General features: G+C 36.9%; 1 protein-coding gene across 2 annotated transcripts in view; it reads left to right on the top strand.

Annotated features, from left to right (window-relative positions):
• Positions 1-13080, top strand: part of LOC136832224 (uncharacterized) — a 34359-nt gene that overhangs the window by 15828 nt on the left and 5451 nt on the right. For both annotated transcript variants that reach the window (XM_067093053.1, XM_067093054.1), the window contains exons 15-32: positions 942-1092; positions 1394-1473; positions 1554-1800; positions 1950-2132; positions 2266-2397; positions 2566-2750; positions 2839-3016; positions 3111-3268; positions 3369-3482; positions 7688-7904; positions 9364-9495; positions 10097-10273; positions 10375-10587; positions 10678-10775; positions 11451-11631; positions 11930-12096; positions 12225-12383; positions 12510-12591. In XM_067093053.1, the coding sequence (XP_066949154.1) occupies positions 942-1092; positions 1394-1473; positions 1554-1800; positions 1950-2132; positions 2266-2397; positions 2566-2750; positions 2839-3016; positions 3111-3268; positions 3369-3482; positions 7688-7904; positions 9364-9495; positions 10097-10273; positions 10375-10587; positions 10678-10775; positions 11451-11631; positions 11930-12096; positions 12225-12383; positions 12510-12591 (2854 nt within the window). The remainder of the gene's footprint in view (positions 1-941; positions 1093-1393; positions 1474-1553; positions 1801-1949; positions 2133-2265; positions 2398-2565; positions 2751-2838; positions 3017-3110; positions 3269-3368; positions 3483-7687; positions 7905-9363; positions 9496-10096; positions 10274-10374; positions 10588-10677; positions 10776-11450; positions 11632-11929; positions 12097-12224; positions 12384-12509; positions 12592-13080) is intronic.

Below are 13080 nucleotides of genomic sequence, written 5' to 3'. Positions count from 1 at the left end.
TACTATTTGACAGTTCAGTCAGTTCTTCCTAAAATTTGTAATTTCTTATAGCATCATTAAAAACCAATGTGAAATCTGTTTATCATTCTTTGGCAACCTATAATTCTGCTTTAGCTAATCTTGAGCTCCTGTTCTATTTATTTATGGAAGTGTAACTGTATGGATCCTTCAGTCAAATATTCCTTGAGGGCTAACTAGCTCTCCCTGTGTCCTTTTCGTTAATCTTCACACGTACCCCAGTTCTCTGAATACAGTCCACAGCCTATTTTCAGTCTGTTCTCTTGCACCTTCTCAAAGCTGCATTTCAATTAAAAACTACAGGCAGTGTCCAATGCAGAGTAAACTTGAACCTGCTGGAATCTGCTACAGCTGTACTTAATGAATATTGCTGGAACTTGCTATAGCTTTACTGAATGTAATGAAAGCTGAAGGACTGTCTAAAGAATCTTACCTATAGAGTACTGTTAAGTACTGGTCTGATGATCAATTTGTCATAGCATTAGAACCCAAGTAAGAGAATGATCTATGCAGACTTTGCTGTTACAGTACTTAGTTTGCTGATTAATTTGTAATGGCATTAAAGCCCAAGGAAGGGAGCGAGTTATGCAAAATTGTTCAGCGTTTTCCAGCAATAGCAGAAATCACAAGTCCCTTCCAACTGCTTTAGCTAAGCAACATACAGACTTCTGAGAAATTTTCCATTTTTGAGAGACTGATGCATTCTCTTAACCATTACCACCTTTTTGAGAAAAATGCTTTGGGTTCCCTTAAGTTTTATAAGACTTGAGAAAATTAACTGCATTTTTGTGGGTACTTCTCTCTCTCTCTCTCTCTCTCTCTCTCTCTCTCTCTCTCTCTCTCTCTCTCTCTCTCTCTCTCTCTCTCTCTCTCTCTCTCTCTCTCTCTCTCTCTCTCTCTCATCAGTGCACACTTCTTTTCAGATTGTAGTTCTGTCACAAGGGTTGAGATTTGACCTTGGTGTACAAGCCTTAACAGAGTTAAGAGCAGCAATAGAAGAGGCACGACTGAGACTGAACATTGTCAAGAGTTTGTTGCAAGAAGCAAAGAAGATAAATTCACAAACTGACCTAGGTAAGACTGGTTAGACTGATTATTTCGTGAGTTAATCGCTGAAGTCTTAAATTCTGTAACTGGATTACCCATTTCATAGAGCCCTCTGTGTATATAGTGTGGATAGTATGTTCAACAATTAACTGCTTGCTTAAGAGGAGTAAATGCAATAAAATGTCTTAAGATCTACATTACAGTATTGGCATTTTATGATTACTATAATATTGTCTGTTATTAGATGAATATCATGTGATATTTTAGAAGCATAAGTAGCCCAAAATTTAACTTATTTTATTACCAAACTACTAAAACATTCTTTCAGATGGTGTGAGGTTTTCAAGAATAAAGATAATTTGTTCAAGTGGAAACAGATGCTTTGTGAATTCCATTATTGCAAGTACGGTAAGTCTATCTTTTTCTTGAGCGTAAAATTTGAAACTATACACTAGAAATGAGTAAGGAATACATGTACAAAATTGCAGGTAAATGGTGTTAGTGCTTCATTTGACGACGTCATCCGCATTGATCAAGATTATAATATTCCGAACTTGAAACTGGAAGAGTTTATTGTAACAAATGGTGGACAGATTACTGTTGACTTTATAAGTGGGCCAGGATTGCCAAGAACTCCATTCTCTGAAATAGTAAAACTGACTGGTAATCATAACATTATCGGGCAAAAGACTTTTGGTAAACTACAAGCAAATTTCCTCGTAGTATCAGGAACTGGTAAGCCTTTTCTTGATTTATTGAGCTGTACAGATTTTAACTTCTTACCCTGGTAAGCCTTTTCTTGATTTATTGAGCTGTACAGATTTTAACTTCTTACCCAACTTTATAAGAATTAAATGCTAAAGTAATATTGTACTTGTTTTCAGTGGGTGGTAAAAAGGTTTCCAGAGACAACCTGTTGTTAACTGTAACTGAACAAAGGATAACTTCAGAAGTTACTGTCGAGTCTCTAAGGACTAATTCCATTACCCTGAAGAATATAAATGGACGTGACTTTTCAAGCTTATTGAATAACCTTGTTTTGAGGGGTGCTACTCAAAAGTTCACAGGCAAGTTTTTATTGTAGGCAGACAGCTTTGTACATCTAAAAATATAGAAATTACCACCAATCTTGATAGTCTTGGTTGTGGCAAACAAAAATGTCACTCATAATTGCTGAGGTAATAGAAATTTATATTACAGGTCCTCTTATTATAAATGGTGATTTAATCGCACCCTCAATTACTACTGTGAATCCCGTGACACCTCTGGACCCTCTTACTGCAAGCAAAACAGTTCTTCTGCATAACACTGGGGAAACTCAGGTTATTACTGGTAGGGATTGTTAGTTTACCGTTCCTCAATTTGGTTTAATGGAATGTCTGTAATTTGATTTCGGTGTATGCTGGTTTAATGCTACAACCTATGCTACAACCTAATTTTCATTAGTTTTTTGACTAGTCATTGGTAAAGATTTGACCTTGAAAATTTTGTTTAATGCAGGTTCACATAAGCTTGCTGAACTACAAGCCCTACAAGGTATAACTATTAATGGCCTACTGAATGGTTTGTCTGTACCTGATGATTTTTATTTGAGGAACTCCAATGAAATCATAAACGTACCTGTGACCTTCCAGGATGTTGTCGCCGATATGGTAACAATTGGTAGCATGCTTGGTGATGTGCAGGTTAGTGGGGTTTTTATCTTTGTGTCAAGTATCAAAATTCTTGTTTCACTGCATCTTCTAATTGTAACTTCTCGCTGGAAAAAATTAGGTCAGAAATGGAGAGTTGGATCTTCTCCTCCTAAATGGTGACCAAGTAGTATCAGGAAAGAAAACTTTCAATGAAATTACCATACTAGGACATTCTACTGTAGCTGGTACTGTTGCTGGCTATAAATTGGAAGACTTCAAATCTAACTTGGCAGCAGAAGTAATAAGTGGGATAAATGGTAAGCTCTGTATTTCTGAAAATGTGTACTATATTTGTCATTAAACTTGAACAATTTTGCTTAATGAACTGAAACTTGTATTCTTCCAAACTAGCTGGTCGCAGGATTTTTGGAACAGTGACTTTTGAAGGTGGATTAACAGTCTTGGATGACATAGTTGATGGTGTTAGTATTTCTAGGATACTAAACCATGCAATAACCCTGAATGCTAGCAGAATTAATAACCAAGTGATCTTTGATGGTCCAGTACAGGTGAGGTTTATTGATGTTGGTTTGAACTTTGAGATAAGGGTACTAAAAATTTTGATAAAAAGTTTTTTTTTTTTTTTTTGTCATACATGTTTCTCCTTAGGTTGATGGAGACTTGACAGTCACTGAAACATTGAATGGAGTGAGTATCGGAGATTATGCACTGAAAGATGGCACACACACATTCACTGGGGATGTCAAATTTACAACAGATTTGGTAAGTATTTGGCAGTTACACCTGATTTGATTGTAAGCATTCGGGAATAAACGTGGTGGTGTCTGTAAGGGGAGGTTATCAGTTTGTGTATAATTTCAAATTGTCTGTGAACCAATTAAGACTGCTTCACTCAGTTGGTCTGTTTCTAGGATAGAATTTGCATGATTTGGTAAAAAGGCAAAATTGTTGCACATAAACTTTTGGCAAGATGCAGAGCACTTCAAACTTACCTTTAGTCTTTCATTTCCAAGTGTGCAATCAAGATTACAAAGTTCATTGTGAGCTTGTAAGTCAAGCACTGCTGCCTAAACTAGGCAACAAGTTGAACTAGAGCTAGGTTCTCATGAAGGTTTGTTAGTTACAGCCACCATTAAACAAATCTTATGGTCAATTTCATGAGGCTTGAACATATTTTGCTATAGTAAAGAAACTGAGGAACATTCAAAATGGGTTATGGATAAAGGCTAAGAGACAGTAGAAGAGCTCAAAAGGGATGAAATCTTCGCTGTCGAAATTCTCATGAAAAAGCAGACTTCATTCTCGGGGTTAACATGAAATTAGTTCCCTCGCTCTTTCTTCAGTACTTTATTTGCCTGAGCTCTAATTAGATTTGGGTCTTGAATCTCTCTTCCATGGTTTAGTGAGCCTAGACAGGCCTTCATCCTGCTACTCAAACGCTACAGATTTTCTGTAGGCATTACTTAAGGTTCTTTGCAGCATCCCTTCGACCCCTAGCTGCAACCCCTTTCATTCCTTTTACTCGTACAGTACCTCCATTCTCTTTATTTCGTCTTGCTTTCCTCCCTCTCCTGACAATTTTCATTGTGCAACTGCAAGGTTTTCCTCCTGTTACACATTTGTAACCTTTCCCTTTCAGTGCTGAATGATCTCATAGGTCCCAGCATTAGGCCCTTGGCCTAAAATCTATATTCCATTCCATTGTATGTACCTGCTATATGGACAGGTGCAGGCCATGTGTACCCACCATTAGTCTGTGCTCTGCTAAAGGGACATAATTTGCTAGTCTAGCTCACTGTTTAATCCATGTTACAGCTACATTCTTAATGCTCTAAACTCCTGCTTCAGCCCAGTGTTTTTCAAAGGTATGTATAACAAATTTTGTGCATCCATGGCTACCCTGTAAGGTAAAAGAAATGCATAGGTCTCACTCCAAACTCCTGTTCTGATATTGGATGAAGACTAGAAACTAGTGACAGTTGACAAAACATGTCGATGAAAAACTGGTGACGGCTGCCTCTATTGGCGTATCTCATGACTGTGGGGGTCACGCTGATGGGCTGCCAAAGCCAGCAGCTAAGCCAGAATTCCTCCGTGAAGCTTTCAATTTAAAAGCCATCTTTCACAACATGGTTCTCAACTTTTATCATCTAACCCCTTTTTCTCATTTTGTGCTTTTCTGGCATCAAAGTATCAAAGTACTTATCTTGTGAGTTTTGTTGTTCCAAGATTATTCAGATTGTGCTTATTTTGGTCTGATCAGGAAAAGTTGTTGGTTGATTTATGAAGCCCCACCTCCTGGCTTTCATGGAAATAACCTTTGTGCACTATTCATTATCCCATCATATACATGCAAGATTAGTCTTAAATTGTAATTGGCTTTATCTCCATTAAACACACACACACATACTCATGATTTGTGCTGATTCTCCTGTATGGTTGCCATCTTGCCTTCCTCCCTTGAGTTCCCACATCAACAGCATATACCTCTGCCCCACTTATCTTCACTCTCGCACAACAATCTCCATTACCACTTCACTCGAGCACCTCTCTCCCCCTTCACTCAAGCACTTCTCTCCCCCTTCATTTCTATTATATCCTCCCTTGGGTGTACCACTTTCCTATTTTCTCTCATAAACTGGTAACCTAACACCACATCATACTGCTCACTGTCACTATCTAGCATGTCAAACTCATTCATACTCACAACACCTACTATACCACGCACCTCAGTACTTTTAGCAACTACAAATCTCCAGTCCCTCATGTTCTTTAGCACCATAACTTTTTGTAAAACATTGGTTATAATGTTCTTGATAAGTCCGAATTGTACAAAAATGAAAGTAATTCCCATTAGAAATAATGTTGAGCCAAGTAATGTTGATTCATTTAATCGGTTCCAGACACCCAAAAATATTAAATACATTTTAGAGAATAAAATAGTTTTACATAAAGCAGTGAGAAATAAATGACTAATGAAATGGGTAAATGAACAATTTAACATCACTCTTACCTTTATTGAAGACTATTGTTAGTGTATGGAAGACGGAGAGGGGGGAGGAGAGGTTGTTGTTTGGAAGGGGAATTCCTCCATAAGGTGACTGAAGGTATCAATCCTGTCTGTTATCTTCCATTTTACTGCCACTAGACCAGCTTGGGTTCACTGGACACTGTCGCATAATAAAAGAGATATTAAATACAAGGTATTTATGTTGCAGACTTGCTGTAGACCTGCAGTCTCCCTCCATAATAGAGTATCTTTATACACACTTGTGAACATCTGACTGGTTCCACTCTGTACATTCCTCAATAGTTCCTTTGTCTTATTTACCACATGCAGAACATAAATGACACTTTGTCCTTTCTTCCACACGTATAATGAACAATCTTATATCACTGGCACGTCTTGTAAGGACTGAGTTATGAGCACATTTGGCTGGTGTTAACTGGTTTATTGTTCTTACTGAGATAAATGTACAGAATGAAGATGTTATTGACGGAGAGCGGGGGTCAGCCGAGAAAACGGTTGACATCTTGTTTGAAGCTGAGTATCAAGGACATGATTAACATATGGTGTGAAACAGGGCATCCAGAAATTCTAAGATATGGCCAATTGCTGAAGGCAATGCAATCACAATAAATGAAATGAGAGACCTTTTACGCCTTTCACAAACAGAAAAGACCCTGTCTGGGGTTAGAATGCTTGCAAGCCGGCAATGCAAGTAGTGGTGATTGTACCCAATCCATTTTTAGGGAGAAACGGAAATATTGTATGGTTGAAATCGCGCCCTAGAGAAAAGAAAACCAGCCCTGTTTGTCCGTCAACCGGCGATGTCACTGGTCATCACCTGTTTCAAGAGACAGCCACAATCAAGACGGTGGGGTAACGCCTGATTGCCAGAGACTCGGTTTCTTCCCCATGCTTAGGGCAGATGAAATTGCCCCGATGGCAATTGTATTGGTCGAATTGAACAGGCGGCACCTGCCAGCACTTGTTCGAGGAGGACGGGACGGTTGAAGGGTGACGCTGAGATCCTTCGGTGGCCTCCAGGCTGAAGGATGACGCGCCGATCCTTTTGTCGAGAGCAGCAGGCTGAAGGATGACGGCTGGTCTATGGTCGCCTTGCCAGTACGACTGGGGCTAACTTCAGGTTTCGGAGGACATCCAGGGTCGTGGTTCTACCTCTGTACAATATTCCCTCTATCAGGCGGTCGCCATCTGGTCGCTGGTCTTATTTTACCACATGGCAAAACAGGTTGTTCCTAATGAGATAACACTTTGTCCTTCGCTTCCACACAGGGTAAACGGACATAAAAGGTTCAGATATCTGTTTATCAGATCGAGTATCAAGAGACATGATTAACATATGGTGATATCATCTGGCACATATGTCCAATTGCATGAGATTCAAGATAGATTATCTACAATCAATAGCATAATAAATGTGAAATTTCTGTCTTCTACAACAGAAACATCCACAGTTTGATTGGCATTAGTACATGATAGAATGCTTATGGCAATGCAAGTAGTGGGATTTTATCCTAAGACAACAATGCTTGGGGAGAAACAGACGGAAATGTTGTTTTGGCTTTGTAGAGAAGAAAAATTTCCTGTTTGTCCTGTCCACTTGTACTCATTCCATTCTCATTACTTTTTAACACTTAATAACTCCTTGAATCATTGTACTCATTCCATTCCTCATTAAACAAAGAATAGCCTACCACTGCATCTCGGTACAACCCATGTCCAGTCTTGCCCTGCAATCTATACACTCTCCCTACATACTAGTTTCTCGTTCCTCCTGTCTTCCACATAATGAAACTCAAAATTCTCCACTTGAGCACATCATTGGTAATTTCAAATGTCAGGGACTGTTAACTACTTGGAGAACTATGGTGAGAATGGGGATCAGATAATGTTTCAGCCTGAAGCTAGTTTTAATCTGGATTTAACTCTTCTCTTCTAGGTGACAAAGAGTGACATAGAAGCTGGTACAGTGAACGGTTACGATTTAAGCTCCTTGGTGTCCCAACTGATTTTGTTAGATGGAACCCAAACCATCACCGGAGATGTTACTTTACATTCTCCCGAGTTCCTTGATCTCTCTGTATCTGGTGATGTAGTAGTTGGTGGTGTCAACTTGAAGAATGTTGTAACGGTGAACAGCAATGCAGTTATAACAGGTAGCGTATTTAATTTTTAACTTAAAGTTAAAAGTAGCATCGATGCCTGCATCAAAAGTGTAAATTTTATGTGAAAGGTATTAGTGTTGATTGTTCTTTACCATAGCCTATTCTTTCATTCTATCTGGAAGGGAATAATAATTATCCATGATTAGTTTTATCACAAAAGGAACTACACTCAGAGCTAACCACCTGCTCCCATTCTTTTGCAGCATGAACCTGAATCAGATGGGTAGACTTGATTCATGCTGTGAATGAGATAATTTGGTAGTGGTTATAATCCTGCTCCTTTATCTTCCCATAAATAGAAAAAGGGATAAAAAACGATGTCTAAAGGTGCATCAGTTAATCTTACTCTCCTTAAATTTAAGAATTTTGAATCATGGTTTGCACTTTGCAGTACTTATGAAAATGGTAGTTTTGACCTCGCATTATTTTCTTACAGAATTTCAGTACAAACCATTATCTTGTAGCAGTGAACTTGAAGGATTTTCAGTAATTGCCAATTCAAGCTTATGCTGTTAGGTTGAAGTACTGTACAGTACTTGTATCTGAACTTTTGATGAATAATCACTCTTGATACAGTTGGATAGCATAGCTACTCTTACAATTTTTTCACATAGTGCACATTATAGTTTTTGATTTATAGAAACCTGGCAGTTACCTACAGCTACATTACTTGGGCATGGCTTTCAAAGATTGCTAGCAAACATTTTAGTTTTCGATATATAGAAACGTGACAGTTACCTACAGCTACACTACTTCTACATGGCTTTCAAAGATTGCTTTGGACAGCTCCCCAGATAGTACTGCCAAGCAAAACGAATTTTAATGTTGGATTTATATAAACATGGCAATGAGCTGCCATTAGCGTGTAATAGCATTTACATATAGAAATTAGGCTGAGCTGCCAGGTCTACCATTCACAAAATATGTTCAGGGTTGTGCTACTATTTGCAATTTGTTCAAAGGGTAGATTAAATAACGATGGTTCAGAAATGGTAAACACTTCTCTTTAACTTCATTTTGCCTATGTGTTAAAACATTCCAACAGTGTATGGAAATTAACTGTTACAAGGGATTGTGTAAAAAGCTACGTGGAAAGCACCAAGAATTGAGATAAGGGAGAGAATATTGAAGGTGGAGGGAGGGGAGCAAGCGAGGAAATGCGAGAAGTAGGATACTGGGTGAATGTATGGCTTTATGTAATTAATATCTTTGGAAATTTTTTTGTGTTGAAGGGCTGTGCTCTTGTTAGATGAATGTGAAGTGTTAATTTTATAGAAGGGATAGGCTCTTGTTGCTTTTTATGTACAGTCCTAATGGGTAGGTTTTTGTTAGAAAATCTGTACTCCTCTGATTATTTGGGACATAATAACTGGGATCTTGTGAACAATGAATGATTAAAGTTAATAGGCTGGAAAAATTTTCTGGGAATGATTAAAAGTATCTGTTGCAGGAGAGAAGACCTTCACTACTCTAAAAGTATTATCTGGTGCCAAAGCTGGTGCAGTGGATATGGGTCAGTTTGGTAAAGTGGATGGAGTGGTAATTAATGACTTGTTCTTCACAGACTCTCTAAGGAAGACTGGTAAGTAATGAGTGCACTAGGTCACTAATGAAATTACTTTGGTAATAGCTATCAAAGATCAAAAGTACAGTACTACTGATGTGGAAAGGAATATAAGGTTTTATCTCTATTCTACCTTTAGATTTTTACTTCATTTCCTTTATTTTCTGGTTCTATCTTGCTGGCCAACCACACCAACTATTTTTCACTGAATAGCCAAAAATCCCCCATCACATGGCTTTGACAACCTTAATTTCATAAAATCAAATAAAACCATAGCCAAAGTAATTTCAACACAGGTATTTACTGTAGTTATCGTTTTAGGTCTCTGGAGGTGGTATATGGATGGTGTAAGTCAGTCTAGCAAGTCTTGAGCTTAGAAAATAAATTTGTGAATGTATTATTTCGTAAATGTTACTGTATTCAGTGGTACAGTATACTGTATTTAATACTCGAATCACTTGACAAAAAGTTTTAATTTAGGACAACAAGGTTTACATAACCCTCTGTTTCTGAGACATTGGAAAATATTTGTGGTCAAATGCACTTTCAGAATATTTAAAAATGTATGAAACTTGCACATCTGTATTCACATTAACTTTTCATATTAATATTTTGACAGCAACATCTGTGCAAAACCTGGTAGGAAGGCAGCTGAATGTCGTAGTAGCAGAAAGTGTTTCTGGAACTAATCTTGCTAGCTTGCTTAGAAGAGTTGTTTACAAAGATAGACCAGCAAGCATAAATGGATCACTGACTTTCACTGGCCCTGTTACTGTAAGGGATTTGACGTTCAATGGTAGGTTTTAGTTCGTTTGCCATAGATAGTGGCACTAAAAGGAAATGGTGGTGATCTCTTATCAATAATAATACCTCACTAATTTACTGGGATTCTTACAGGTAACTTTGATGGTGTATCTGCTGCAGACTATGGTTCTGGATGGCTAACGAAAACTGGTACACAAACATTAACAGGCCGTAACTCATTCTTCAACTTAAATTCAGGGGCTGTAGCATTTGGTGGAAGGTTTATAAAAGGAGTTGACCTTGACTTTCTCTTGAAGAACACTGCTAAAATTGATGAACCTACAACTCTAGGGGGAGTAACATTTGGTAAATATAACATTTTTGTCTTTAAATAGTCTACACTGAAATTCTTGAAATTTCATTTTAGATTTTTTTACTTTATTTTTTGATTTGCAGATGAGGTAATATCCACAAGCCCAGTGAGCTTGGATGGGAAAATTCAAGGTATCAAACTTCGCGATGAAGCATTGTTGTCTAATGGAGTGAATCAGGTGGTAGGTATGCCTTAAGTTTTTTCATCAAATAAAATATTGTATCAAACTTTGCAATCAAGCATTGTTGTGCAGTGGTTTAAATCAGTTGGTAAGTACTGTATCCCTGAAGTTTTATGTACATCAGAAATATAGTACTATTTTTATTAGTTTAGTATGTTTTTCTTAATATATTTTTATTAAACTTTTAACATAACCATGGAAGTAGTCTTAATTTGGTTAATCTTAGATTTCCATAGCTTCCCTTTTTAGTCAGGTCAAAATGACCTATCTTCATGAAATTGAAGGTGTTTTTGATTTTGGCATACTCTTAATCATGGAGCACCTCTGCTTTGGAAAGAGGGATTTTGTAATGCAATTTTAATCTCTAAAAGTGATTTCTATGGAAACTGCTTGGATTCAGTCTAGTGGTGGTAGCCATTGTAAAGTGATTATTATAGTGTATGATAAATCTTGGTAGATTACCTTTGTTAGCTGGTTTCCTTTATAGTGTAACTTTAGCAAATTTTATTTGCTGAGAATATTTGTATGTAGACAAAACAAATTGCTAACAATAGAAAATTACATTGAGAAAGTTTGTACTGTTTAGAAAGTGGACCTAGAGTGTGGAAGCTTGGATTTTACTGCCACAAAACATTGTGTGGTAAAGGCAACAATAAAAGTTTTTCTTACTTTAAGGTGACTGGTATAAAAACCTTCTGGAGCAAAATTGGTTATTCTGGCCAATTTAATGTAGATGGTTATTTCTTGGTAAAAAATAATCGTGATGACAACCCAGTTTCAATAGATGTTGGAGGTCTCTGTAACTCGAAAGTTACAAGTGGCCAAGACATAAATATACAGGAGTTGACAGTAGATGGTGAGTTACACGCAGTGTTATGTATATTTCATGGAAATTTGATATACAATTTAAAATTGTGTAGTACTGTTTGATCAGAAACTCTTTTTATAATTTTAAAATAATCCATAGTATTGCTTTCAAACAAATTAAAGATATCCTTTACTTTATTAAATTTTCATAGTATTAAGTTGAGTGTGTGATTATTTCTATGGCGAAGGCAAGTTGACAAGGTAACGTTTTGAGTATTAAGAGCCTTAAGTAGTGCTAAGAGATGTATCGGTTGAAGTTATTTACTAGTATTAAATATTTACTGCAGGTAATGTGTTCTTCGGTGGAAACGTGAACATCACTGGCTCGGTCAATGATCTGTCAGTTATTAATTTGGCAAGCACCTTCTGGCTTAGTGATACCCCAAACTTCATACCATCTGTTACCCATTTTTCAGATGTTGAGATTGTACCAAATGCAAACCTGATTTTGGAGGTAATAAAATTACTAATGACTATAATCTGTTAAGCATGAAGTATATTGTATTCAAGGGTTGTGTGTGAATGAGCTAGGTGTGGTAAGGTTTGGTATCAGTCTACTAAATTATACCCTTAAAACTTCAGGGCCTCTTAAATGGAGTAGATATAAGAGCGCTGTGGGACAATTTATTGAAGAAAGAATGCGATCAACAGACAGTAACTGGAGAGTACTACATTGAGAACCTGACTGTAGATAACCTGAATACAGACACGATAACCAATTCTGATGATGATCTTGGACTGGTGAGTTTGGAGTCGTTCTATATTAGTTTTCTGTAGGGCGTTGGAAATACCCCAAATAACATAATTTAATGCACTGATGTTGTACAGAACTTTTAACGTGACTGACTTAACATTTTTCATTCTCAGAACGCTTTGAAAGAGGTGCTATTGAAAGATGGTGATCAGAAAATAACTGGAGTTCTTTCATTGCCCAAACTAGAAGCAAGAGGTAATAAATGTGGATAAGTTTTAAGTTTTTAAGATATTCAAAAGATTTTGTTAAAGCATTTTCATGCATGTTGCAATTGCAAGTTTTGTAACTTAGGAAACGACACCCCATTCATCATACAAATTGAGAATTATATAGACTGCAAACTCAGTGTACTGTAGCCCTATAAATTTAGTAACAGACTTTACCTTTTTTCATAGGTCAGTACAATTTGCAACTTTTTTCTTTTGAATCTTAACCCTGTCAGCAGAAGCAGTTATCCTTACTCTAAATTGGTTTTTCAGTTTAATCTTCTGACATTCATTTGTATTCATATTATAATGGGACTAAGTTTCCATTAAATTGGTTTTTAAACTGTTTTTGTAAATAGGTTTATTTTCGTGTAATTTCTGTGTGGGTTTTTAGGTAGTTAATTTGCATTTTTATTACTTGTTTGAACTATATTTTTACAAAAGCTTTATGAAATTATTCTTTGCTTAATTTATATTC

The sequence above is a fragment of the Macrobrachium rosenbergii genome, chromosome 49 (assembly GCF_040412425.1).
Source record: "Macrobrachium rosenbergii isolate ZJJX-2024 chromosome 49, ASM4041242v1, whole genome shotgun sequence".
Classification (NCBI taxonomy): domain Eukaryota; kingdom Metazoa; phylum Arthropoda; class Malacostraca; order Decapoda; family Palaemonidae; genus Macrobrachium; species Macrobrachium rosenbergii.
Note: the sequence above shows the minus strand (reverse complement) of the source record. Positions and strands in the feature narration are given on the sequence as shown.